Below are 26,779 nucleotides of genomic sequence, written 5' to 3' on the forward strand. Positions count from 1 at the left end.
AAAAAAAACACCCCCACCACCCAAAACACATTTTGAGATTGGAGCATAGATTGGATTGTATGATGAATGGTGAAGTAGCCTCAACATATAAATAAACTAATGAAAGACGTGGCCCGGGGCCAATACTTTATCAGTATTGTGCTGTGGCTGGAATTTAGCCCCTCTGTCCTGTCTGGACTTGCTTCCTCACTGTTTACTTTTGGAGGCCAAGCAGTCATTCCCTGCAGCCGCTCAATGGCTCAACTGTGCACAAGGCGGCACTTTGAGTCAAGCCGCGAGACAGCAGAAATAAAAACTCACCCATGCACTAATGCACGAGCTAAATGATGAGGGCGGCTCTGCATCAAGATGAAAACGCACAGGCTGACATCTCAAGGCATAATATATCATTTAAATCAAATTGTGCATGCTTAAAAACATGCAGGATAGGGCAACACAATAATAATAATTATTAGTATAATCCTAATAATAGTAATAATAGTAATATTGATGATAAAACTGATAATATAGTGCTCAAAAGTTGATTATTTTTTTAATTGTCAAGCGAAAGAATATTTTCCTAAACTTCATTCAAAAAGAGGAAAAATTGAGATTTATCAATCTCTATATTTTTGATATTTCCAAAATAAATGCTTGGTATTGGTGACATCCTTTTTTGATGCAAACAATGGTGCCATTCTGCTGTCACCAGTCTAATATCCTGGCAGCCATGATGAAGGTTATTACTGTCTCCAGAGCTCTTCTTCTGGGACTAGAACCACCGCCTCTGAGCAGCTGAGTCACTGTTTGAGGCTTCAGTGCCTCAAAGCTCTGGGAGAAAGTGTGACTCACGCCATTCAAGTATTGGAGAAGGAAGGAGGGAATGATGATTGTAAATAAGTGTTTCGTCTATTAGAGACACAAGTGTGAAGGAGCCCATTCTACTCTGTGTCAAAGCAGTCTTTATTATCATATCCACTAGCAGGTGGAGGGAGAGTGGGGAAGGGGGGTGTAGGGAGTGGTGCCTCGTTATTATTTGATCTCACCAGGTGAGCCCCCCCTCCTCTGGCCCTCCTGCCCTGCCTGGTGCTGCCAAGGTGACCTTCCAGAGAGAGGAAGAAGAAGAAAAAAGAGAGAGAGAGAGAGAGAGAGAGAGAGAGAGAGAGAGAGAGAGCGAGAGAGAGAGAGAGAGAGAGAGAGAGAGAGAGAGAGAGACGGATATTCAGGAAGGTGCTGACAGAAACATCTCTGGTTATTAACCAGCCGTGGTTTGCGTCTCTCCTCTGGAAAGGTGCGCTGCCAGCGGCGTCTACCTCCCCGCAGCAGGAGCAGCTAGCAGGGAAAACACCGAGGCCAAAATCATCTTATCCCAAGCACCGGATGTCTCTGGTCATAAGCTGGAGAGTGGAGAAACACACCACGCGCCCACAAATACCCCGAGCTCTGAAGATCCCGACTCTGAATAAGCTGTGCGTAATTTCTCCCAAACCACGTCTCCGAGGTGTTTACCTGCTACCGGTCTGTATCTCTCTGAGCCAGGCGCTCTGTCACTGCCTGTGTCTGGCACACACCAGTACGCATGTCTCCAATCCCTGGCCCTCATATCCACACTCATACCTGCTGACAGGCCCCCCTTGTGCGCCATGACGCGCAAGATTACAGAGCGTCACCCAGCAGCCGCAGCCGTCGCCTCTCCCACAGAAACTAAATAAAAAGATTTACACGGCGCCATTGTATTACAGAACAGTTTTAGTGCAGAAAATAAGTTCGTTTTTTTATATTCCAAAGTAGCAAATGATCCTTTTAAATTTAGCCTAATTATATTTTTGCAAAAGCAGGAGTAAATATGGAAATATTTAAGAACCACTGAAGAGTCACCCCTAATTTTGGGTGGATTTTTTTTTGCATATCCTTCATGTACCATTTTTTTCTGAGCATTTGACTCGTTTGCATGCTAAAACCTCTAAATTTGGTCTGTCGGGTCAAATAAAAAATAACTTTGGCTCAAACAGAGTTAATTGCAAATATGATTTTTTTTTTTTTTTAAATACCCGTTCATCCCAAAAGAGCTATCGTGTCTACCGTGTCCGGCTACTTGTGATGCGAGATTTGCTTGGTGTGTGTGTGTGTGTGTGTGTGTGTGTGTGTGTGTGTGTGTGTGTGTGTGTGTGTGTGTGTGTGTGTTTGTGTGCGTGTGTGAAGGTGGGGAGGGGGGCACTTGAAGTCACTCACGTCACAGTAATTACGTCGGTATTCCTTATGGTCGTTTGGAAAGGGGGAGTATCGCATTTTGTTTGACGTGGGGGTCTCGGTCGGGCTCTGAAACTGGATCTCATGACTTCATCCCCCCCCCGCCCCCAACACGAGCCACAGCAAACAACATCGTGTGGCCCTGATGCTCCACATCTCAGAACTCAAAACTGTGTAACCCCAGACTCACTATTTCTGTCCACATAGCGCACAAAATATTTACCTGAATCATAGGCTATAGTTGGAGAAAAAAATTCGATTCTCCTGTTCTTTCTATTTGTCCATGTATGCATAAGGTCAATTTAAACACTTTAACCACGAGGGCATATTGTTATATATATATTTAATCATCACAAGTTATATGACCACTACAAGACGGATGCCCAAGAGCCTAAAGCTGTGCGCTTTAATTCAGAATATCGTTTTTCAGACTTAATGGAACTAATAACATAACACTTAATCACATTACTTTCACTCTCCTCTCTGTCTCTCCTTTGCATTTCTAATTTTCTATCTGCAGTGGCTTGGGGTTAAACAAATGAAACGAGCAGTTCCCCTCCTCCTCCTCCTCCTCCTCCTCCTCCTCTTCTTCTTCTTCTTGCTCTCCTCTCTGTGAAACATCAGAGGAGAGCAGACCAAACGTTACTTAGCCTGAACGCAGAGAGGCTGCAGATAATGAGAGCCTGGTTGCATTAAATGGACAAACAGCAATCCGGCATCTCCTGACCCCTCGATGCTCCTCTCGGCTCCATTGATCATCCCCCTTATGAGATAATGCAATTACAAACATCAATAAGGAGCTGCGAGGGGAATCATTATGTGGTGACAGTGATAAATGATGCTGCAGAAAATAGCGGGCTCCTCTCAAACAATCCGTGCGCCCAAGGGGCTTTTGAGGGCCGGGGCCCCGTCGCCAAGGAGACAGATGACATCCAAAATGGCCCCCGCTCAACAGTCCTTCTCTTTCTCTCTCTTTCTCCCCACCAACCGATTTTTCGTTTTTCTCTGCCTCCTTTCTTTCTTCCTTCTTTTGTTTCGAAACCAGCTGCCGCGCGACCTTTTGAAGGTGGAGTTTTTGGTTTGGGGGTTTGGAAAGTTTTTTCCTGTGAGGCGTTTGAGGGTTACTGTTTAGTTTGTGTTTATATTGATTTCATAAATTAGTTCAGATATTGGCATGTTATCTTGGCCATATGTGTATTTCCGGTGTAATGATTTTCGCTTTGGATGATGTACGGAATTGATTGGTTAAGTATTGTTTTGTTGCACGCTCATGAAAAATCTCTACTATTTCTTACATGTTCTCCTCCTCGAGTTGGACCATGCGGTTATAAAGCCTGAAGGTAATAGAGGCCGGTTTAGTTAATCTACACAATCTACACACTCCTGGTTCTCTGGGGGAGAATCAAAGAAAATAACAAAATAGAGGCTATATATAGCACTTCGATTTGTGTTCAATCTGTTTTAGTCATGTGGAATTACGGCCTAACCTGCCATTTTTATTTTGATTTCATGTTTTGTTTTTTAACTGGTAAACTCTGAACTAAAACATCCAGTGTTGCAGCTGTTTTTAGTAATAAAATATTAGCATGAATAACCTACAAAAATATTCGACGTAAAATGCTGTGCATACGTTTCAAGTGTATAAAGTAAATAAATCACCACTCAACACACTGAGAGCAACAGGCCTCGGCGTTCAGCAACCGGTGACACACCGGTATTTTGAATTAATAAGCCTGCACACATTATTGCCGTCGAGCTTTGTCATGACTTGCAACAGAGAACACAAGGCGCACGGTTACTTGTCCAAGTTCCATATTTCAACCATAAAAGCGCATACATATCTGCGTTGTTGTGGGAGGAAGACAGGCCTGTCCGGGCACCTCCACTGCTCTGGAACACATTTCTGCTCCATTCATTACTCTGACAGTTCACTCCGCGGTCAGTGTGTGTGTGTGTGTGTGTGTGTGTGTGTGTGTGTGTGTGTGTGTGTAACACAGAGAGGGGTGGGTAGGCCTACCATAATGATTAACTTCAACTTACGATTTGACTCTCAGCTTTTGAAAAGAGCACAAGTCAAACTGCATGTGTGAATACTGTCTTAAACTGCAGAAGACACAAACAGTCAAAAGGCCACTGACATCCACATCTCAGCAGAAATATAGGTCAGTTGTGACAAAAAATATCCCTAAACATGCAAAATCACAATCCTGTTACAGTTTTTAATTATGATAAAATAGTAGAAAGGTTGCAGTGCTCATAACAGAAAAAAACGTCTTTATATAGGGATAATGTTTATAATAAATTCTTATTATTTAACCAGGAGTTGAGTCTCAAAAATATCAATCTTAAAGAAACATTTAAAATGCCACTGGAATAAGACAAAACAAATTATTTCAAGAATTTAATCAAATGTATTTTTTTATTCTAGTGGACGGGAGTGACTTAAGTCTAAGTTTAAGACATTGGCACTTATTCAAACCGAAATTAAATTAAACGAAAATGGTTTGAAAACAAAATCATTTCACCTGACTGGCACATTTGTTTTTGAAAAGTATTTAAAGAAAAACCTGGTTTTCATATTAAATATAACCCAAAGAAGATGTAAAACTACTTTTCTTTAGAATTCATCTTTGCAGCGCACGCTTTTGTTGCAGCTATAATCTCTTTGCATCTCGTCTTCGCTTTTCCACTTTGATCAAACTTCCACACGCGTTTTTCTGTGGTTTACGTCCGTGCGTAAAAGGAGAGGTGGTGCTGTGCGCCATCTCCAAGCGTCTCTGCCCCGGACAGTTACCAGGCCTCCCTAAAGAGGGCAGTCAAGCATGGGCTTTCTGCTCTGTCTCCACAGCTCCCAGCGGCCACAAGCTCAGGAATTCACATTTCACAGCCTCGGATTTTCCAGCCATGGTGGAGAGGCGACGCAATTAAAACGTCGCCTGGGTTTTTTAAGAGCGTGTCTTTTTTTCCCTTCTTCTTCTTTCGTGTAAATAGCATTCGCTTCGGCAAAGGCAGTAAAAACACAATAGTTGCGCGGAGGAGAGACAGAGAGGGACAATGGAAGAGTATTGATTTACACGTTCATATTGTTATGGATAAAACAGACTCTCTCTTGTTCGCTGGTTTGAAAAAAACAAGACACTGACTTTGGGATTCAGGGCTGCTCTCCGAAATGTATCAATTAGGCAAAAGTCGCTCAGCTCTTTTCCCCTCGTCTCCTCAGTCGGCTCAGCCTCTGCCTGCTGAAGTGCAGTGTAGCCTAACCCGGAGACACCGTCGGCTGCAGAGCGCTGGGCTTCAAGCGGAGCCCTTTGACTACGGGCAACAAGGCGTGAGGGAGAACTAATCTTCCCATTTACATGTTTGAAGCAATTTCACCTAAATTAATTTTAATGCTAAATGAAGAATAATTCGTTTTCTCGCCGAGCCCCTCTTTCCTCGTCTCCCTTCTCCACGTGTGAGAAAATTACATCTGCACATTATCCATAGCAATGGGAGGAAGGTTGACTTAAGTGCATGTTTCTTTAAGTATAAATGGACCTCTGCTTTCTTTCAATGGGCATTCATCGAGATGAAAACATTTGTGTGCCCAATTCACTTGTAGGGTTTTTGTTAATAACTTAACAAACTAGTAATATGTATGTGCTTATATTTAATTTCTGCTTGTAGGAAGATAATGTGAGACTAGTTATGGGTTCTGTTATTTGAACAAAAAGTATTTATTTACAACACAGATGTACATATATATATACCCTTCAAAGTAAAAGCATAAGAAACATGACTTGTCTTCAAAGGAATCTTAAAGATGTGCGTAATACATGTTTGAAGCAATGGATAATGGATGCATTGACAGATGCGCACACACACGTTCCCTCTCGCATTCGTACTGCCACAGGCACGCACGCACACACACACACACACACACACACACACACACACACACACACACTGACTTTTACAATCTCTCCTGTCTATTGATCAGCATTACATCATCGGGTTAAATCAAAACGAATGGACTGTGGTATAAATGGTGTTTTCCCATAGCCTCTCCTTGTTATCAGGCTGCATCAAGGGGAAGAGAATCCATTGGCCATGCGAGTGCACGGCCTTGTGACATAAAACACATCAATAGGACACTGGAATTGACGTTCAGAGGCACTCAATCACAGATAAACATGGAGAAAAACAGGAAACAGCATGTGTGTGGGACACATTTGGAGTTTCCCATCCGCAGTGACTTTTTTTTTTAGATTATTTGTTAGCATTAGTTGAAGCTCTGTATCATGGCTATTAGCCTGTCATGTTAGCCATGATGACACCAACACAATTATGTGTTTGTCTTCATGTGAACAGAGGATGAAATGTATAAAAGGATGAATTGGATAGTGGCAATTGGATTAAAAACCATGTACCTCCAAAATGTTAGCTTCTCAGAAACTGTTAAGCTTGATGTCATTGTGTGTTTGGAGTTAATCCAATGAGTTCTAAGAGAATTGCATGACCCCAAATGGTCAGAGAATTGTCTAAACCAATAAAAAACTTTTCACCAGTAGTGAAACATATAACTGATATGAAAATGTTTGAAAAAATCCCCAAAATTGGAGTTTACAAGGTGTAGACGCAGCAACACTAATACAAGGTAGTTGCACCCTGCATGTACGTGGACGGGCTGTGTGTACTGTATGTAAAACCAAAAAACAGGACATCTGAATCACTCTCTTACCATCCAAATAACGGCCTGGGAGAAATGACAAACTTATCGAATTTCTGTTTATTCACTTTTTTTCTTTTAAAAATGCATTGTGATTCAATGGAGGGAGGGGGCAGGAGGTCAAATTTGATGGAGAGACGGCACACACATAGTGTGGAAAGAAATCAGAAAAAAAGAGAAAAAAGTTCACATCCTTTTTTTAAAAAATCTATTAGAAACAACATAATATGCAGAACAATACAATAGCATTTACAATACTTAAATTCCCAGTTCTTGTGAGAGTCCAGCGTAATTTTACAACAGTATACAGTATATTTTCTTTCTCCACTCGCTTCCCAAACTAGGGGTTGATATAGTTATACTTTTAATTTCTTTTTCTCTTGCTTTCCCTCCTTCCATGTTTCAATCCACTATATTTTTTAAGGGCACCTCTTTTGCTTTGTTAGTGTCCTGTCAGATACAGACATTGGCTTCTCCTTGGTCCAATTCTATCGTCCCAAAGAACGGAGTGCTCTTCACGGGAAGTCTCTTTTGTTTGCCAAAGAGTCACGAATATACCAGGTGCTGCATTCGCTGAAGGTACAGGCAAAGGACACAGTGTTTCTCTCGTGTGTCATCTATGCTCGCAATCACAATCACATGTAAAGGAGAAATCCATGTGAACCTAGTGGGCAGTGGCAAAATGGCGAAGTCTAGTGCCCACCAGATAAGAAGCAGGGATCTGTCATGACAGGGGGTCATCTGGGTTGGACATAGTTTGATCTTCTGTGCATCACCGTCGCTGGATACATAGACAAAGATTGTAGGCAGTCATGGAAGGTTTCCATGTTGTAGATATCAGCCAAATCAAATGTAGTTGAGTCTGGGAGGTGGACAGAGGGGTTGCTGTTGGTTGTTGTCATCAGGAAGTCAACAATCCGGTTCCCATGCTCCTTTAGGCCTCTGTGAGACAGGTGACCCCCTGGTTTGCCCTACAGTTCTGAAGAAAAGAGAAGATCAAAGTGATTAATCAATGTTCAGTTTTGCATTAGGTAAATGAGAGTTTGCATTTGGCCAAGAGATCGGAGTCTGCTGTTAATGGCTGATCAGAGAGAGGATTCATTTTAAAGTTTCTACTCAGACAATATCACTGTTGTTATTTTGAATTATTATGTCCTCTATGGGTTGAAACTCATTCAAAGTCAACTGATGTTGTAGGGGACAACAACGCTGTACCGGGCGGCAGTGATATGTAAATTTGTATATGTATGAAGTTAAACAAATTAAAAACTTGAGTGTATGTGCAAAGTCTTGCAATTGTTATTAAGCACCGAGCAAGTTGGCGTCAAGTTGTCTCCACCACTTGGGCAGAAAGCATTTGACTGCGAAAGAAAACTGTTGAATTAAAGCCGTCATTAAACATTTATTAAATACGACAATAGATCACACTTCTGAAAGCAGACTCTCATGTTACACTTTGAGGCCAAAAGCACTTGAACATGGTAGGACCTGCTGATATGACCCTGGAGGAGGAGCAGTGTAGAATGTGGCAACTGCTGCAAACCCAACCAAGTACTAAACATGCCCTTCACTAAGACTGTGTGGATGTGTGAGAGAGAGAAAGAGAACATTGGAGGGTTAAGTGAGTTAATCCTACACCTTCAGTAATGCTACTTTAACAGTAGGAAAGGACTCTTAGAATCCAAACAAACATGATCGACTTGAAGTGATAGCGAGGCACTGTACTTAACATTTCCTGGATAATCTGTTTAACTGGACTACAAGGAATCTTAAAATTAGCCTTTGATTTATCTTTTGAAAGCAGTCAGCAGTAAGCATTTGACTGTGTAGGTAAAACTATTTCAGGTTAGTATTAACATGACATGCAATTCAATGTTGTTTTAAAGAGTAATACTGATGAGCAAAGCTTGAATCACAAAATCTAAAAGTCATGTTACATATACAGTACATACCGGAACCCCTTAAAGCTATAGTGCGTAGTTTCTGTGTCACCCCATGAGGAATTCTAAGTAATGACAACACGCTGTCCACATGATTCAAGCCTTCCGTGATCACGCACCACCCCCACCCCTCCTCTACGCAGTTGCTAGTAGCCATGGACTCTTCAGAAGAGGTAATTATCTTTATTTGATTTTCTGTGCGCGAAAGTCGTCGGACGAAAACAGTTTCTGAACATAGCCATACTGAGAAATACAGAGAGTTGTGTGGAGCTGATAGTCCTAATTAGCTTTGTATCAACTCATTCAATGGCTTGAATGTAACAGACGTTCATTAATACAAAAAAAGTTACGCACTAAAGCTTTAAAGTGATGCAACCTGCTGCATGCCATCAAACCTCCTCAAACAATGAAAAATGAAGTCAAGAAATCCACCTCCACCCTCTTTTCTCCTTACATTGCTCTCTTTACAGCCAACAATAGCCGCCATCCATCTCTGCTGGTGCAAAGTCACAGCTGAGGAACCACGGCCATTGTTTTCTAAACCAATGAGGAGAGTTGTGGCTCGCGGCCGCCCGTCACCTGAGAGCGCCCGGGGCCCGTGCACGCGTCTGCCACAAGAGGGCCACTACAGACGACACAAAGGCGGGCAGGAAAATGGACAATGAGGTGCAGCAGAAGCACAACAGAGGCCTCGTTTGTTATTCCCCTCATCTATCAGTTTTCACCTGGGCTACTGAGGAGAATAGGTGTGACTTGCGTAAGAAAAGGGTGAGCTATTATGTGAGCTGTGCCCCCTGTAATTAGCTTCCTTCAGTCAGTGAGGTGGTAGGGGTTACATATCTTTCTAGACCTTATGGCATCGAACCTCTCACCTTTCTATTGTGTGGCGTGACCTACGGCACCACAACAAGCTGAGACATCAGTGATGCTAGCTTAAATGGCGTGCAGACCATGTTCATGCTTAAAGCAATCATCCATGACACTTCCATACAACTGAATATCTGTTTTTCAAGCTTTTGAAAAAAAGAATTGTAGCATGCTGGGTTGTATTTTTTCTGCACTAAAAGTGTTTCAGAAACAAAACTGAAAAGAAGTCACTCTTTGATTGACAAGTCACTAAACACCACAACAATGACCATTTGCAACAAAAAATATCCCTCAAAATAACAATCAAGAATATGTTGGATTGCTACTTAAAAGTTCTTTGTTGCTTGCATATGCATCCCTGGTTAACGAGAGTGTCCTGATGACTAAAGTAAATCCAGGGTTAGGGTTCTAATAAACGCTACGCGTGCTTGAAAGAGCATGCATTGCTAATAAGGTTTTTCACTTAATAAGCCAATCAATACATTGAACTGTAGGTCTCCTTTCTCAGACCCCAATGGGGATTCCGAAGGGGCCAAATCAACAGGGACACACAATCACATGGACAATACGAGGCGGCACTAAATCCCCACCGGGACCTGTTTTTTTCCCAATGTTCGTTAATAGTAAAAGTTCATCCACCAGAAAGAGAAGTTGAGGGTGGTGGGGGGGGTTGAGGGATCTTGACCCCATAGCAGAAGGTTAACAAATTTGTGCTTAATGATTGGAGCAATGAATTCTGGGACAAAGGGTCTCCAGCCGAGACCGGCAGCAAAGGGGTTAGGCCTACAGGCAGCGTTCACTCGAGCGTTCTGCCCGACATTTTGGGAAAAGCTGAAAGCGGGGAGGGCCAGAAAAAGAATTCCATACACTCTGCGCCATAATTAATTCTTCCACCCTGTGATAACTATTGTCCTGAAACTGAAAATTACAGTTTTCAGGGGCCACCCCTGGCTAATTTCGTGGAAGAGGGAAAGCAGGGCAGAGGAAGAAGGGAAAAGGGGTAAGGGTCATCCGAGAGTCATTCTCGTCGCTATCAAAGGCTCCGCTCGCTTCCGCATCACTTGCTGGGCTTCATCTCTGCTGACAGGTGTATTGTTTCGCAAGGGTGTATAAGCTCTGTAATCATCATTGGGTAGAAAGCATAACGCTCTGCACTAAGCAGGACTAATTGGCTTTAGTTTTAACTAATGTTTCAGTGTGACTGCTAGACACACCTTCTGTATCAAGGCTCAGCACTCCCCAGCACAATAACCGCTCAATTTAGCCCCTGCGGTAACAAAACCTCAACTCTGCTAATGAAAATTGCTTATAAAATATAATGAACCTGTGCTCTCATAATCAAATAAGATAACGGTTCCCCTCCCCCCCCCCTCCCGTGATAACCTATTAATTTAATTGGTCATGAAAGAATATAACACATCACTTACATTTAATTGACCTAGAAAGGAAAGTAGCAATATACGACGGAGGCAAGCTAGCAGCTAGCAACGGCTAGCTAATAAAGCTGTAAATAAATGATTAGTCGTGAGGAAGAGTAGAGTTCCTGTCACCCTCTCTCTCCCAGCTTGTGTCTTCTTCCCTCCCTCCCTCCTCCTCCTTCCTTCCTTCCTTCCTCCCTCCCTATACCCCTCCCTCCCTCCCAATACCCCTCCCTCTTGTCGTTTACGCTTCTCTCGCTCGCCATCTCTTCATCCACCCCTCCCTCTTTCTGTCTACTCCTCTCTGTCTTTTTTCTTCCGCTGTCTACTCGTCCTCTCCGTGCTTTGCCCGTCTCGCAGAGGATTCCTCTGGTGGCCCAATTACGAGATTCAGCAGGCAAATTGAGGCTGTTTAAAGCAAGGTCTGCTGGGAAGGCTAGCAGCTGCTGGAAAGAGGCAGCTTGGACACGGCGAACCAGCCCTCATGTTTACACACTCACACACATAAACACAGACACACACACGTCTCTCTAGAAAGCACAGCCTTTCTTTTACCACGTCTCCCTGCATTTCAAACCTGAAAGATGCCATTTCGATGTGAAATGTTCTGTCTTTGCTTTTGTTGTGGACATTTGTGACAGGAACAAGGACACCATATTTTCATCGTGGTGAGCACACACATGCACGCACATTCTATGGAGGGTTAATGGTCTCTATTTTTGTAAACTGAATAAGTCAAATCCATTGGTCACACCTCTGGTGATGGCATATTTAATTTGGATCTAGTCAATTAGGCCCAGTTAAGCTCCATACCCTGCTGGCTACCTCCTCCATTTTGCACTAGTTTGTGTCCCGTCCCTGTGCCAGGAGTAATCCTATTACTATACACACACATGCACATACATAGACACAGTTGTACAGACATGCAAGTTTGTAAGCGCGCACACACCCACACATGGGCAAATGCATGTATTTCACATGTGAATGTATGTATATGGTATACACACGCACACATACAGGTCTGTACACACACACAGGAACACAAACATATGGTATACAAACACAGACACAATGATGTTTCACAACAATTGGACCCGTAGCCACTTTATACACACTGCACTGTGACAACACCAAGCCTGTATACATCCAGAATTATGTGGGAGTCTATTTGGCCCTGGGGCGAGAGAGAGGGAGGGAGGGAGAGGAGGTGAGAGAGAGGCAGAGAATTAAAGAGAAAAAGAAAAAAGGTGTTTGTGTGAAAGAAATGGAGAAGGAAAATTGACAGTAAGAAAAGAACACAAAAAGGGAATTGAGAAAGAGCGAGCATTAAAAAGACAGAGAGAGAGAGAGAGAGAGAGAGGGGGGTGGGGGTTCTTCTAGCTGGTTAGTGTGTGTATTAATGTGGCTCATGTATCAACAGCAACCCGGCAGATTTATGACACTTAAGGGGCGCTCACTTCTCTCTCTCTCTCCTTGCACCAGTGACGACTGCTTACATTTTTGCCAATCAGTTTGTTGCCATGGCAACGTCCTACCTGCCCCCCCAGTATCCTACCCCACCCCTCCCCATCCACCCCCTGTCCCGTCCCATCCCCGCCTTCTTTCCTACTCATCACCCCTCTCCTCCTCTCTCCCCTCTTTGCCCCATTCGCCTTCTTTCTCCTGCTATCTGTTTGACACAGACACACACACGCACACACACACACACACACACACACACACACAAATCAAGAATATATGTTTCATAGAAATTTTTAATAGTTTTAAATGTAGTAATCAAACATTCCAAACATATTCCTATCATTGATTAGCATCAATAATCTCTATCTGGATATTGTATACGAGTATGTTTTCACATACACATGTTCAAACTGTCTGTTTTTATCTCTCCCCTTTGCCTTTCTTCCTCTTGTTTTTTTTTATCCAAGCATTCTCTTCTTTCCTTCCTCCCTGATATGAAGGATGTTTAGTTCTGTAGCTATTGGATATGTGAGAGGGTGAAACACTAACACACACACACACACACACACACACACACACACAAACACACACACACACACACACACACACACACACACACACACACACACACAAAGATTTACAAGGTTGTAATCAAAGGCTCTTATCACCAGACCAAGGGTGGGACAGTTAGAGAAAGTAAAAGAGAAAAAATCAGCTTGGGAAGAACACGAGCGTGGTTGTCACAAACACACTATTTAAGTCAGAGATCCGAGATTACAAACACTTTAAATCAGATCCACACCTACTAAACTGTATTGCATATATACATGAATAATGTACCATATATCTGATTCTAAGACCCCCATTCAAAATGTTGTAGACACATCGCTGCTGATCTGGTCAGTTAAATCTGTGAGTGTAAGTCAATGTGTGTGTGTCAGTGTGTACTTACATCCCCCTTTGTGTTGCGATTGGTCAGACCGGGGCGGGGCTACATGTAGTGCCACTGACCTTCCATGCCCATGTTCATTCCCATTCCACCCATTGCTCCTGAGAAACACAGAGGTGGTGAATTTAAATGCAAAACGGTGACAAAATATGACAATGCAATCTAAAGTTATTTAGGTTATTTTAAATGCTTTCATTCAGTTATTGCAACCAAGTGTAACCAGGAAAATGTTTGCAGACTGAAAGGAAAAACACTGAGGTAAATACCAGAGATGGTTTCTCTGTGAAACTAACTTGACAGACAACATAGCAGAGAAGCATACTGGCTTAAAACCTGGCAGAGTGAGGTGTAGTGAAGGGGGGGGAGGGTTAAGTAGCCTGACAGTTTATCCAAACTTGCTGACTTTGAGTGGAGGGTGAGATAGGGTTAGAGACTTGAGAGAATCCTAGAAAACAGGGGATAGAGGAGGAGGAGAGGAGCTTAAGGACAAACTCTGGGATTAGACCTGATGGCGTGAGAGAGAGAGGGACTGAGAGCAAGTTAGTGGGAGTGAGGAAGGAGATGGTTGTGTAATGTGATTGACCACACCTGTTCTGGTCTGTGTCGAAGGAGGGGGAGGTAGCAGTGTGTACAGTATGCGTGTCTGTACAGTGTGTATCTTTATCACTGTGTATGAGGGTGCACATATACTGCCCAGCTTACATTTAAACCACCACACAGCGACCATATAGATTCCACTAAGTGCTTGTGTGTGAGGAAAGACATGGTGTGTGCTGGTAAAATAAACCACCGACATGGCAGATACTGTATGAAACATACTGACACTAGAGATCTACTGTTAGAAGTTGAGAAAGGAGACCAAAAAAGGGCAAAGCAAAGGAGGGCAAAAGCATGAAAATGAGCCAACAACAGCAAGGAAAGAAAGGAGTAAAATGGCAAAAGCAAGGGAGGAAAGAAAGGGACACACAGAGAAAGCCTTACCAGGTGGTCTGATTCCCATGTGCTGCTGGCCGTCCATGACGAAGCCCCCCATCGGCTGGCCATCTGGATTGTAGGGAGCTCCTTGACTTACTGTGGATGGAGGAGGAGACAGAAGGAGGGAGGGATTGGAGGGAGGGGACGGAGTGGTCAATTAGTGCTTTTAATTAAGGCTCAGTGGCCGAAGCAGGATCATCTGTTGGCCGGTGCACGCACAGGGAGCCGCCATTGTGTTTCAACGTCATTCTGCTCTGTGTCTGTCCAGCCGGCTCTCCACTGTAAGCCCCTGGTAGACTTTAATGCGTCTAAATGCTCTAATAGGGATCGGACTGAGAGAGTTCAACACACACTACTGTTTACTAAGGTGAGATTTGAGCCATCTGGAGAAGGTGACAACTGCTTCAGAATGAAAACCAATAAAACATGTTCGCATGACTGTGTTTTGTGACTTGTGTGGATACAATTATTTTGTGGATACAATCTCTTTTTAAGTAGCTTTAAGGTTGTTAAAATCATTAAATTCCACACTGTTGAGAGCATCATACATGTTGTGTATCAGCTTGTTTTAGCTCTTTGATTGTACACATTTGATTTTGTATGTATGGCAACAATATTCAATCAAGCACTTATGGTAATTTCTTTCTGTTATTTCTTAAGTATTTTGAAAATGAATACCTAAAATATTGCCTGGAACTTTAGGAATATAAAAACTTCAATCATACATTGTTGCTATATAATGCAAAGGTAAAAAAAAAAATGTTTGTCACCAAACTCTTTCTGTTCAGATAATACTTTTCATGGCTTGTTATGTAGAAAGAAATGGCACTTGGGCACTTACTACTATGTTACTACCTTCAACATAATTGCTGCTTCTATTAATATACGATTATAAACATGATCAAAAGGACAAAATGAGTTCCAGGCTGAAGCTCTGATCAGTTTTCCTTTGTGTTAACAATAAGTCATTCTTGCTGAGTGGCCTCAAAATCTGCTCCTACCTAAATGCTTTATCTAATAAATACTGCCTATAACTGAGCAGCAAGCATAAGTGAAACCTGATATGGTTCCTATTTTTTGCTCGCCTCCATTGTTCTACTCTCATAGAAATCCACTTACCTTCGATTCAGGCTGTTTGGGGGTCAGTCAAGCAAAAGCAAGAACTCGGCCCCACTGAATGCCTTTGAACTTTACTGCGCCCCTAATGCCACCCTGACCTCTGACCCCTATTACAGGTAATAAAGTTTACGGCAGTCCAAACCAAGCCATGCACCAGGGGGACCGCTCACTCCCCTCGCTCCCTGAAACAGCCGCAAATAGGGTTGACGGGGGAGTTTAAAGAAGGGGGGTGAAAACAGGTCTGGAGCCAAAAAGCCAAACAACGGTCACCCAAAAAAAGAAATGGGTGTAGTTCTCTTAATGTTTTGGTTTGAGCCAGGGAGGAAGGGTAGAGTGTTTTTTTTCCTTTGCCTGGTTGGAATAGGGGAGGGGGGGTGAGGGGGGGGTTAAGAGCAAACTTTACTGAGAACACAGCTAGTTTTGTTTACAGGCTAAGAAAAATAAATCCACTCCTCGTTAACTAATTTTCAGCCAAATAATTATATTTTATAATTAATAAATAGTTTCTCACCCCAAATGGCACGTCAAAGTTGATTAATGGTTGCTGTTAATGTTGTAATGTTTTGGTTCTTAATTTTAGTGGTCAGTCACGACAGTGAAGGGGAAAGCCCCTTCACTGGATGTTTTGGACATTCCAGGATGGGGGTATCAGTCCTGTATTTACCAGCTGAGGGGCCTCCTGGTGCATGGAGTGTGGACGGCTTTCGCCTGCGTGACTTGAATACAGTAACTATAGGAGACTTGCCTGCACGGTTTGACTGGTCAATCATGGGCTGGACTATTCTCCTCCTGGCATTAATGAACCTGAAGAAGATGAAGAGAGGAAGGAGGAGGAGGAAATAGAAGGGACAAAGAAACAGAAACACAGTCAGTGTATGTATCAAAACAAGATCAGGCAAAAATTGCTGACTAAGACCTTGGAAATCTTGGCACACAGCACGAAAACAAAAACATTGCCAAACCAGTCTCTTTCTCTTACCTAACCATAACAGTGATATGGAGAAATGATTCTCCCCTAAGCAGCCCTGAGCTCAGGTAAAGCCCCAATATAGTTACAGCAAAAGTCACATCTTAACAGTGTTGCTAACCTAGGTAGTTGTCATTCAAAACGCAGTCCACGACTTGTATAAACTTGCACAGCCTCAGCTTATACACAGTCCCATCGGCCTGAACACTGGAGTCTTTGTGGGGCGAGGCTTAACCGGGATTTTTCTCTCTGCCTGTTTGAAACATGTCGACCCATCTCGCTTTGTTGGGGACGTTCAACCTCACAACGAGCTGAGATTGCTGACTGTTTAACGCGCTTGGCTTTGAGCGTGGCAGTGTTGGAAGTGTTGCTGACAGAAACATGTCACGTTGTCACTGGTGAGAGGCACTGTTTTGGGTGATACCCTGTTAAGACAGGTGACCATGTGTTACATCGTGACAGCAGGAGCTTTTTTTAGTGACTATGCGTGTGTGTTTTCACAGGAGCAGGATTTGAGCTTGGCTTGGACAAACCCCTTTACCCCGTGACCTCCAATAAAAGCCCACGGTCAGCGCACACGCACACACACACACACACACACACACACACACACACACACACACACACACAGACACACACTCTTAATCTCTCTCCCTCTTCTATGTCCATTCACACAGATTCACGCCCTTGCACACACTCCCACAGGCAGTGCTCCGGCCTTGCTCAGTCTAACCCTTGTGAAGTGACCCTTTGACCTGTAATGACCCCAAGGAGAGAGGGCTCTTGGGGCTTCTGACTTGATTTATGTGTTCCTGCTGTTGCCCCACCAGACACTTCTATTTCATCTCTAAAAGGGGGAGCATTAGCTGAACTTTAAGGACACAATAGTCGTGCAATACTTCTGAAGCTGGAAAAAAAGAGCATTTAAGAGGTCAAAAGAAAGGAGAGGAGGAGGGACAGGAACAAAAGGACACCAGCTGGTGCATCTGTTTGACCCTTGATAGGTGAATGGCTTTATATCTCTTTAATATTCCTTCTCTAACTGCTTTATGGTGCTACTCCTTTTTTTCTGCCTGCTATCTGTTCTGTATCACTTTCTATCGACAGAGCTGCAGGGTAATGAGGAGACAGAGAGTGAAAGAGACAGATAGCAATAGAAAGGGAGAATGATTTGCAGCCTTATTGTTCCACTGCATTGTTTTTGGATAATATTATATTGTAATTTTTTTTTAATTTCTGACAGGGGTGCAAGAGGAGCTTTCTGTGAGGTGGAATGAATTTAGAAAAAGAAAGAAAAAAAGCAACGGGGAATATCAACCTTTGAGCTTTGGCAATTTTGTATTCTATTCGTTACAATATGTTGTATTGGAATTTGGGAGGAGAGAGACTAAAAGAGCTAGTGAGAAATACAAGAATGCACTGACATGGCAGAGCACCATCAAATGAGGGAACGTCTGGAGTTTTATCACCAACACCCCCTCCCTCCCTTCCTCCCTCGCTACCCTGTTTTGCTGGGGGAGATATGGGAGGAGGAGCGAGGGAGAGAGGGCAAGGAGGGTTGTGGAGGCCTGAGCATTCCTTAAACTCTCCTCTTCTCTCTTCTCCTCTCTAGGCCTGTTAGAGCAGGACGAGGTCACTTTAAGGCCAGCGCCGGCTAACTGTTGACCTCTCCTTCTCTTCACCTCCACTCTCGTCTTTCATTGCTGTCACCTCGCCTGTTATTTCTCCCTTACACTTTTATTTCCTTCCTCTTTATTTCTCTCATGCAAAATGTGGTTCCTTCTACCTCCCTCAAAAATACACTGATGCAACAAAGGAGGTTGTTTTGGCAATAAGCGTGCACTTCTTAGGAAGTCAGGCATTTGTTCCTGGTACAAAGGGGCTCAGGGAGGAATGTAATAGACTTGTAACTTGATGTGACCTCCCAGAAATATGGCACTATGTATCAATGAAGTAAAAATCCCACTATAACTGCTACTGCTGCTACTCAACCTACAAGTGCTGCTTCTAAAAGAACAACTACAGTGACACTGCCTCTTATACCTCCCTCTCTGTCCCTCTCTGTATCTGTTTCCTTCTCCTGCTCGCCCTCCTTATCATTCCTTCCCTGTATGGTGGAAACTGGCGGTCCACCTCGCAGCAACGAACTCACACTCTAACCCACCAAACCCCCTCCTCCTTGCAAGAACTCTCGTCAGTTTCCTGTCCCCGTCGTCCCCATATCTGAGGCCAGATGCACCATGGGGGCTGGAACAAAGGATAAAATGCCTCTCATAATAGCAGCCAGGGGAACAGAGCGATGGAGAGCGGGAGAATGGGAGGGAAGGAGGAGTGAGAGAGAGGGGGAAAAAGGCAAGGGGCTCTGGTCTGCAAACCAGACACTCTTGCTGTGACCGTTAATAAGCTGACAGAGAGAAAGACTGTGAGCGAGGGAGAGGTAGGGGTGAGGGAGAGAAAAAGTGGGGGAAGCAAGTTAGAGGAAATAAGACAGTGAAAAAGACCTAGAGAGAGATAAAGAGTGATGGAGAAACAGTGAGGAAAGGGAGAGAAGAGAAAAGAGGAGCTCCTCTATAAGGGGGAATGAGGCTTCACCTTTGCACGACCCCTGGGTGCTATAGGGCCAGTGTTTATGGCCTGTTCATTCCCCTGCCTCCCATCACAACACAATGAGCTGCACTATTCAGCTCCACTCAGTGCAACAATAGCTGGGCTATTTTGGCGTGACACACCACTGGTGGTACGCCTAAAGTTGGGCAAAAACACACCAAAAGACAAGCAGGAGGAAAGAAAATTACTTAAAATGTGGCCTTGTGTAGTTCAGGGATTCCAGCATGGTGTGAACACTGCCACAGGTAGGAGTTTGATTCCCATCGTGGGCACACATGATTGACATAAGCATGCATCCATGGTACAGTGGATCAAAAACATGTCGGCCATATGTTACACCAGAACTGAAGGCTTTTAAAAGTCATATGAGGAAACTGAGTGAATTTGATTCTTTGTTGTTCTGCCTCCAATCTATTTCTCCTTCTGAGATTGCCAATGTCTGGATTAATCCTTCCGCCCCTCTCCCTCCTTCTCTGGAAAGAGTGGAACTGATTGCGACGGCGTCTGCCAAGCCCTTGCTAATGTCCTATTCTCATTACACCCGAGACACACACACACACACACACACACACACACACACACACACACACACACACACACACACACACACACACACACACACCGACACACTTAGTTGAGGCAGCCGCACACAGGTGTACACGAAGCACACGTGAAATGCCCAATTAAAAGCAAAAAATTGTCTTTTTCATCAGCTGCCTTTGTTGCGTGACCAATTAGTGGATAATTTAATAACGAGCAGTGGAAAGATGCAGATTGGATATACAAAAGGTTACTCTGAGAGCTCAATAATTTAAATTCATGTGGAGTTCTCAGTTTCTGTGGCACACATACTCACACACATCTCCTGAGCCCACCACCAATATTATATTAGTAATATGAGACACACAGAAACGCACAAATGTGCAAATACACATACATATACACGTCCTCTGCACTCACTACCAATATTACATTAGTAATCTGAGAGAATGTGCGCCCACATGCACAGACCTGCACACACCTCACATTTATACACAGCTGGATATTCCAGCACACGCATCAGGAGCCGGTGGTGGATTTCAGCGCACGCCGACAGAGGTTTACATATTCATATTCATATTCAAACCTGAGAGCCGCTTAAAATAACTGTGTAACCACACACTCCTCCTGCCTGCCAATCAACGTGATTTAAAAGCACTAAAAAGAAAGCGAGCTCTGACGGGTAGAATCATGTAGCTTATCATCAGGTTGTCACTGCGCGGCTAGCATCGATTGTCTGCTGCTCAACCACAATTAACGCCTAGCACATATATCCTTCCTACTCACTGGTGAACACACACACACACACACACATACATTCATGCAAACTAAAACACTGTTGTGTTAAAAAATTTATTATTTTATCTGAATTGTTTCTCTGGAAATAACTTTTAAATTAATCATGTTTCTACAGTAGGTTAGTCCTACATAACATAATTATTAAAAAGCAAAGCTACACAGAAGCAGTCGGTCTCACAACCCACACAATACACAGTTACCAGTCATAAATCACAAGATAAGCATTTATACAGCATGTTGGAGCTAATACACACACACACACACACACACACACACACACACACACACACACATACACTTCCATTCTTATGTCACACCTTGTATCCCTGCAGAACTTTATTATCAGGTCCTGTGTCCCAGCACATCTCCATCTTCTTAAGTAATTAGTTATTTTATTAGAGCTCACACGTTCTCTTATGCACAGCAGGGGGTGGCGGTGGATTTGTGCGCATGTAATTGCACACTTCATGTGCGTGTGTGTGTATGTATGTGAGCGTACTGCACGTGGGTGTGTGAGGGAATTACAGTTATGAGTTTCTCCCCTTGTTCTCCTCAGTTGACGAGTTAACTCATAAATCACCTCCTTCTCTTTTGCCCATATAGCTCCCTCCCTTCCTCTCTTTCTTTTCTCCTTAGTGTCATTCTAAGGTCTTCTACTAGATGCTTGAGATTAGTTTACATAAACTAATGCAGCTACTTGCAGAACTCTATTTGCATCCACAATTCACTTTTACTGTATTGCATTGCATTTATAGTGTTTGCATGATCTGTATTTGCGCCAATACTGCTTAAACAACTTATTAATATACACACATATATATATATATATACATATATATATATATATATATATATATATATATATATATATATATATATATATATATATATATATATAAATAAGTTGTTTAAGCAGTATATATAGATAGATATATATATATATATATATATAGTATTTAAACACTGAAGAGTGAATTTACAAGCACCGTGACACTTCTTGGTATTCAGATTAGTACATTCTACATTCAGTCTATGCATTTAAGTATTTTCATGAATGAGAATTATCTTTCATATTTTTTTTTAAATGCATGTTTCTGCATTTTTGCTATGATGGAGATTGGGATAAAAGGAGAAGAAAGATAATTTAGAGCAGTGGTTCCCAATGTTTTAGGCTTGTGACACCCTGAACGCAGGCTGATTTTGAGTAATGTTAAGTTTTAAGCCAAGATGTTGATTGTGCAAAAAGGGATGCAACTATCTATGAGTAAGCTATACCTAATATTGTGCAACGAGACTATATGGCCCTTATTTTTCCTGTGCAGCTTTCAACACGTACAAACACATGCATACACAGAGTCATAAACGTACTCAAGGCACTCATTCTGCTACATGTGCTCACTTGTCAACGATTAGCATTGTTTTCACTGTTTTCCCCAAAGCTGCTCAGACCAATCAATTGCCTATATAACTGCATGCTGCAGGTCCATACATCTCCTAGACACAAACATACACCCTTCCCATGATCCTTTCTGCTTCTCAACCTCCTTCAATAGGCTGTGAGTCTGTGGAGAAGGTGTGGTATCTTATATAATACCTAGGGTTAGCTGTGGCACTGTGACAGACATAAACACACATGCATGTTCACACATGCACACACACAAAAAACAATATGAAACACACACAGACGTGCGCACACACACACACACACACACACATACATTTGACAAGTAAGGTTGTGGGAGTCATATGACCAATGAATGCTCCAGCTAGGCTGTTATTAGACAGGAGGCCTGTGTTTTCAGTCAGCAATGCATATGAGTCTTTATTGGCAATCAACCATCTCCAAATGCATGCATAGCACAGACCCACCCACTGATCAGTACATGCTGGTCTGCTGATCCAGCTTCTAATAACATGAGGTGGATTAGTTGGATCCAGTGCCACATATGGAGGGAAACATAAGAAAACTGTGTGAAATTTAAAAGGAGCTTTAGACTCAGAGCAGCCACGGGGTCACTTAATCCCCATTACTGCAAACACATAAAATACACGTATGTAAGCACACACACACACTCCCTGTTGCTCCACTACCCAAGAGCCCAGTGTCCATTAAGAGAGCCATGAATCTACCACTAAAGCTGGTTTTACAGAGTGGAGTGACAGGCTGGGTAACCACCCACACACACACACACACACACACACACACACACACACACTGGAGAAGAGCTCAGTGTGTGTGTGTGTGTGTGTGTGTGTGTGTGTGTGTGTGTGTGTGTAGTGTATGTCCATGACAACCAGGTGCCTCACAAAGTTATAGAGAGGAAATGTTGGCCACTTGAAAAACATACATGAACTCATTGGCTCTGACTGGGCTGCCTTTGCAACATTCACTGACCTCTAAGTAGGACTTGCCAAAAGGCAAAATATATACAGAGGGTGGGAGAGAGAGAGGGGCAAGAAAGAGAGAAAGGAAGAAAAAGTTCAGAAAACATGAGACAATGAAGACAAAGAAATAAAGGCAGAGAACAACAATACAACATTACAACTCTGTCACTCTTTTTTTATCTCTGTTCCTACTTCCCTTCACACATTCAGTCTTGGACTCTGTTAGCCAGTCATCCATCAATGCCAGAGAGAGGGTGGCTTGAAGCCTGACTTTACCCAGAAACAACATGGCTGCCCTGTGCTGCCCACTCCACAAACTCCACAAACACAACATTGGACTGAGTCTGTGTCCTTTAGCCTTTGGGCTTGGATTGAAATGTGTGTGTGTGTGTGTGTGTGTGTGTGTGTGTGTGTGTGTGTGTGTGTGTGTGTGTGTGTGTGTATGAGTGACTGTGCGTGGTGTATGTAGAACCTGTCTCTCCTTGTGTGTTTTTATGTAGTCACATGTAAATTAATACAGCATTCTCTCTCACACACACACACACACACACACACACACACACACACACACACACACACACACACACACACACACACACACACACACACACACACACACACACACACACACACACACACACGACCAATGTCACACAGAGCCAGTATTGCTGACAGGGCTTGCAGTGGGGACTGCTGCAAACACACAGTGGTTGACCTAAATCCCCCCCATACTGCCCGTGTCATATCCTGTATCTGCGCGTGTCACTTCCACCCACTGGCTCACTACAGCCATCGCTATGGGGATCCCTCTGACTGCCCAGAAACTATCGAAGGCAGTTTTAGGCAGTTCACATCCACAGTCAGCAAACATGAAAGGAGTGGATGTGAGGACAAACGGGTAACAGTTTGAGAAAAAAAAGAAAGTGGAGATTTCTTTCATTTTTTGTTGCAGATTACATGCTTACATATGAAAATTAGCTTGTTATAATTAGCTAAATTACATAAGTATATCTATATACGTATACCAATTTGAAGGGGATTTATTTAGTTAACATCTCTAAAATATGAAGTAACCAGCCAATAACATTATCAGTTTCATAAGAGTCACAAAGACCTTTTGTGATGGTGGATATGTCTGCAGGATTTCAGAACAATCATTGATTTAATTCATCTCATCAATGGTGGGTGACAGTCGCCACATGTTTGTTAGTGCCAGCAGAACAGTCTGTGAGCCTTCTTATTTTATGCTTTGTCTACAAATCTTTCACATAGAACCATTATCTTAATTATATGAAATCAATGTCAGTCTTCTGTCTGTTAATTGTAGGAATAGGTGTCCTATTTTTCCTAGATATTTAATTTTGGCATAAAACACTTGCTCCTTGTCCCCGCTGATTCCCTTTCACAACAGCGTTTGATCAACAGGGAAACTTCAGCGTGTGAATAGCGGTTGACTAAAGGCGGCGAGTACGACCATGTGTGCTTCAACACAGACTCTGGCATTCACGTTACGCCGTCTTTCATGTTTTGGACCCCCCTCCACTACTACAAAAGAAGGTTGAAAAGCAAAGGAGAGGAGTGGGGAGAAAAGAGGAGGGAATAAAAAAAGACAGAGAGAGGGAAGAGAAATGCAGGTTTGGCCTCGGGCGGCGTGCTGTGATGTAAGAGAAACAGAGAGAGTGAGAGGAAGAAAGAGGAAGGGGGGGCTGTTCGGTTCACAGTGTATCTTTGCACATGGACACCTATATATGTATAAGCACACACACACACACACACACACACACACACACACACACACACACGTCTACAGACATTTCTGTTGACACAATGCAGTAAAGCCAGGGTTGTGTCTACACAGGCTAAACAAGATTCCTGTAAAAGGCTATTGGTAGCAACAGACTTCAGACGAAAATATTGTTTTTGAGATGATTTACACATTTTAACTCTGAGTTGAAATCTGAGGGTGAGGTCATATCTCGTGAAACGTGTGTGTTCGTGCGTGTATGGTATTTGCTGTAATGTCAGGGAGTTTCAGGCTGAAGCAACTTGACAGAGCTGCAGTGTATGATACAGGCTCTAGGGCATGGACTGAAACTGGGCCTGCTAATTCAAAAACACACACACACACACACACACACACACACACACACACACACACCTCAGAAGTCTTTCTACGAACAAGTTCCAGCATCTCTCTCTCTCTCTCTCTCTCTCTCTCTCTAGTCTGTCAACATCCTGAACCATGAAACTCATCTCACTCTACCTGTTTGTCTCTCCTTCCCAGTATTTAAAGAATCATTCTGATTTATTACAACTTGGGTCTTATGTATGTAGTTTTGGCCATCATTTCTTTAGTTATAATAAAAATATGCTCACCAAAGTAATACCTGAGACCTTTGAATATTTGATGGAAGGTTGTAAACAACTAACACTTTAGCCATATTTTCTAAAAACTATTAACTAACCAGTGGTGGAAGAAGTACTCAGATATTTTACTTGCTACTAAAAGTAGCAATACCATAGTTTAGAAATGCTCTGTTACAAGTACAAGTCATGCATTCAACATTTTAAGTGAAAATACAAAGTATTAGCATCAAAATTACTTAAATTACCAAAAATAAAAATATTGTCTGATCATTCGACTTTGTTTCTTATACTTTATGACTTCTTTATGGCTTTGTCACAGTGTTCCCTGAACACGTACAAATTTGCTGTTTAAACAACATAGGCTCGTTCTCCGTCCACGTTTTCATGTTTCCAAGTTCTTTTTTCCCTCACCCTGCTCCTCTTCTCTTTCCTCCCCAACTCACTTGCTCTCCTTCTCCTTCCGTCACCTCTTTCTCTCCTCTGTTCTCTCCCTGCTCGTCCATTCAGAAACCCGATAAGCAGCATATATGTACGAGCCACACTGCTCCTTCCTAAGTAGCCTCAACGTCCATCCACTCTGCCCTCTTAAATACTACCTCTCTCTTTCTCTCTCCCTCGCTCTCTGCCTGTCTATGCTTTTAAGACGTTAGTAAAAGGAGGTCTTATTGACAAAACAATCGCTCGGCGAGGCTTAAACACTGCCTTTAAAGGGGCATTATTAAATTGCAGGCAGGAAGGGGGGGGCAGCCAACAAGGGAAACCTGATGACCTTGCCATCGATTTTTACATCACCGGAGCGTTAGGAGAACTTAGCAGAGAGATACTGACTGTAGCCAGAGAAAGAGAAAGCAGAGAGAGAAAGAACATTTTATATGTTACGCTTTGAGCTTTTACTGTAGCTGCTGCCCATTCAGAGTCGTTTACAATGTGTGAGTAGGTTAAGGGTTGTAATGTTCAAGGACACTTCTTTTTGGGGGGCTACAAACCACAATGAGATGTTAATTAAATCTACCGCATGATATAATTCTTTGTGTTTTTTTTGTGTATTTAGTGTATTGCATGGGATTTTATAGAATAATTTATATCACAATATCTTTAATGAACACAAATCCATCACAACAGCTTTGGAGTGTTTGTTTTATGCGTTACTGTATGCCTGTGTGCATTCATTAAAACAACAACCTTGTTGAGCATTTAACTGTGTGAGCATGAGTGTTTAAGTAAGTGTGGGTTCATTTGTGTCATGTGTGTGACTTATCTGTGTGTGTCTGCAGTATGCTTGTGTGGAAATGATGCACTCCTATACTCTGTGTGCATACCCAACCAGTCTAGAAAGTCTGTGTGTGACTTTGCATTTCTGTTTGTGCATGTACTGTATAGGCTGCTATATATGGATGTGTGGAAGTATTTACATTATGTGTGTACATTCTCAATATATGACATTGCTGT

General features: G+C 42.8%; 1 protein-coding gene across 1 annotated transcript in view; it reads right to left on the reverse strand.

The window, feature by feature from the left end:
- Positions 1 to 5,914: 5,914 nt before the first annotated feature.
- Positions 5,915 to 26,779, reverse strand: part of meis1b (Meis homeobox 1 b) — an 80,356-nt gene continuing 59,491 nt past the window's right edge. Inside the window, exons 10-13 of the mRNA XM_028602881.1 lie at positions 16,412 to 16,470; positions 14,554 to 14,643; positions 13,576 to 13,673; positions 5,915 to 7,916 (exon numbers count right to left, since the gene is read on the reverse strand). Coding sequence (XP_028458682.1) covers positions 13,615 to 13,673; positions 14,554 to 14,643; positions 16,412 to 16,470 — 208 coding nt within the window. The 3' untranslated portion in view covers positions 5,915 to 7,916; positions 13,576 to 13,614. The remainder of the gene's footprint in view (positions 7,917 to 13,575; positions 13,674 to 14,553; positions 14,644 to 16,411; positions 16,471 to 26,779) is intronic.

Source organism: Perca flavescens, chromosome 17 (assembly GCF_004354835.1).
Source record: "Perca flavescens isolate YP-PL-M2 chromosome 17, PFLA_1.0, whole genome shotgun sequence".
In the NCBI taxonomy this organism is placed as follows: Eukaryota; Metazoa; Chordata; class Actinopteri; order Perciformes; family Percidae; genus Perca; species Perca flavescens.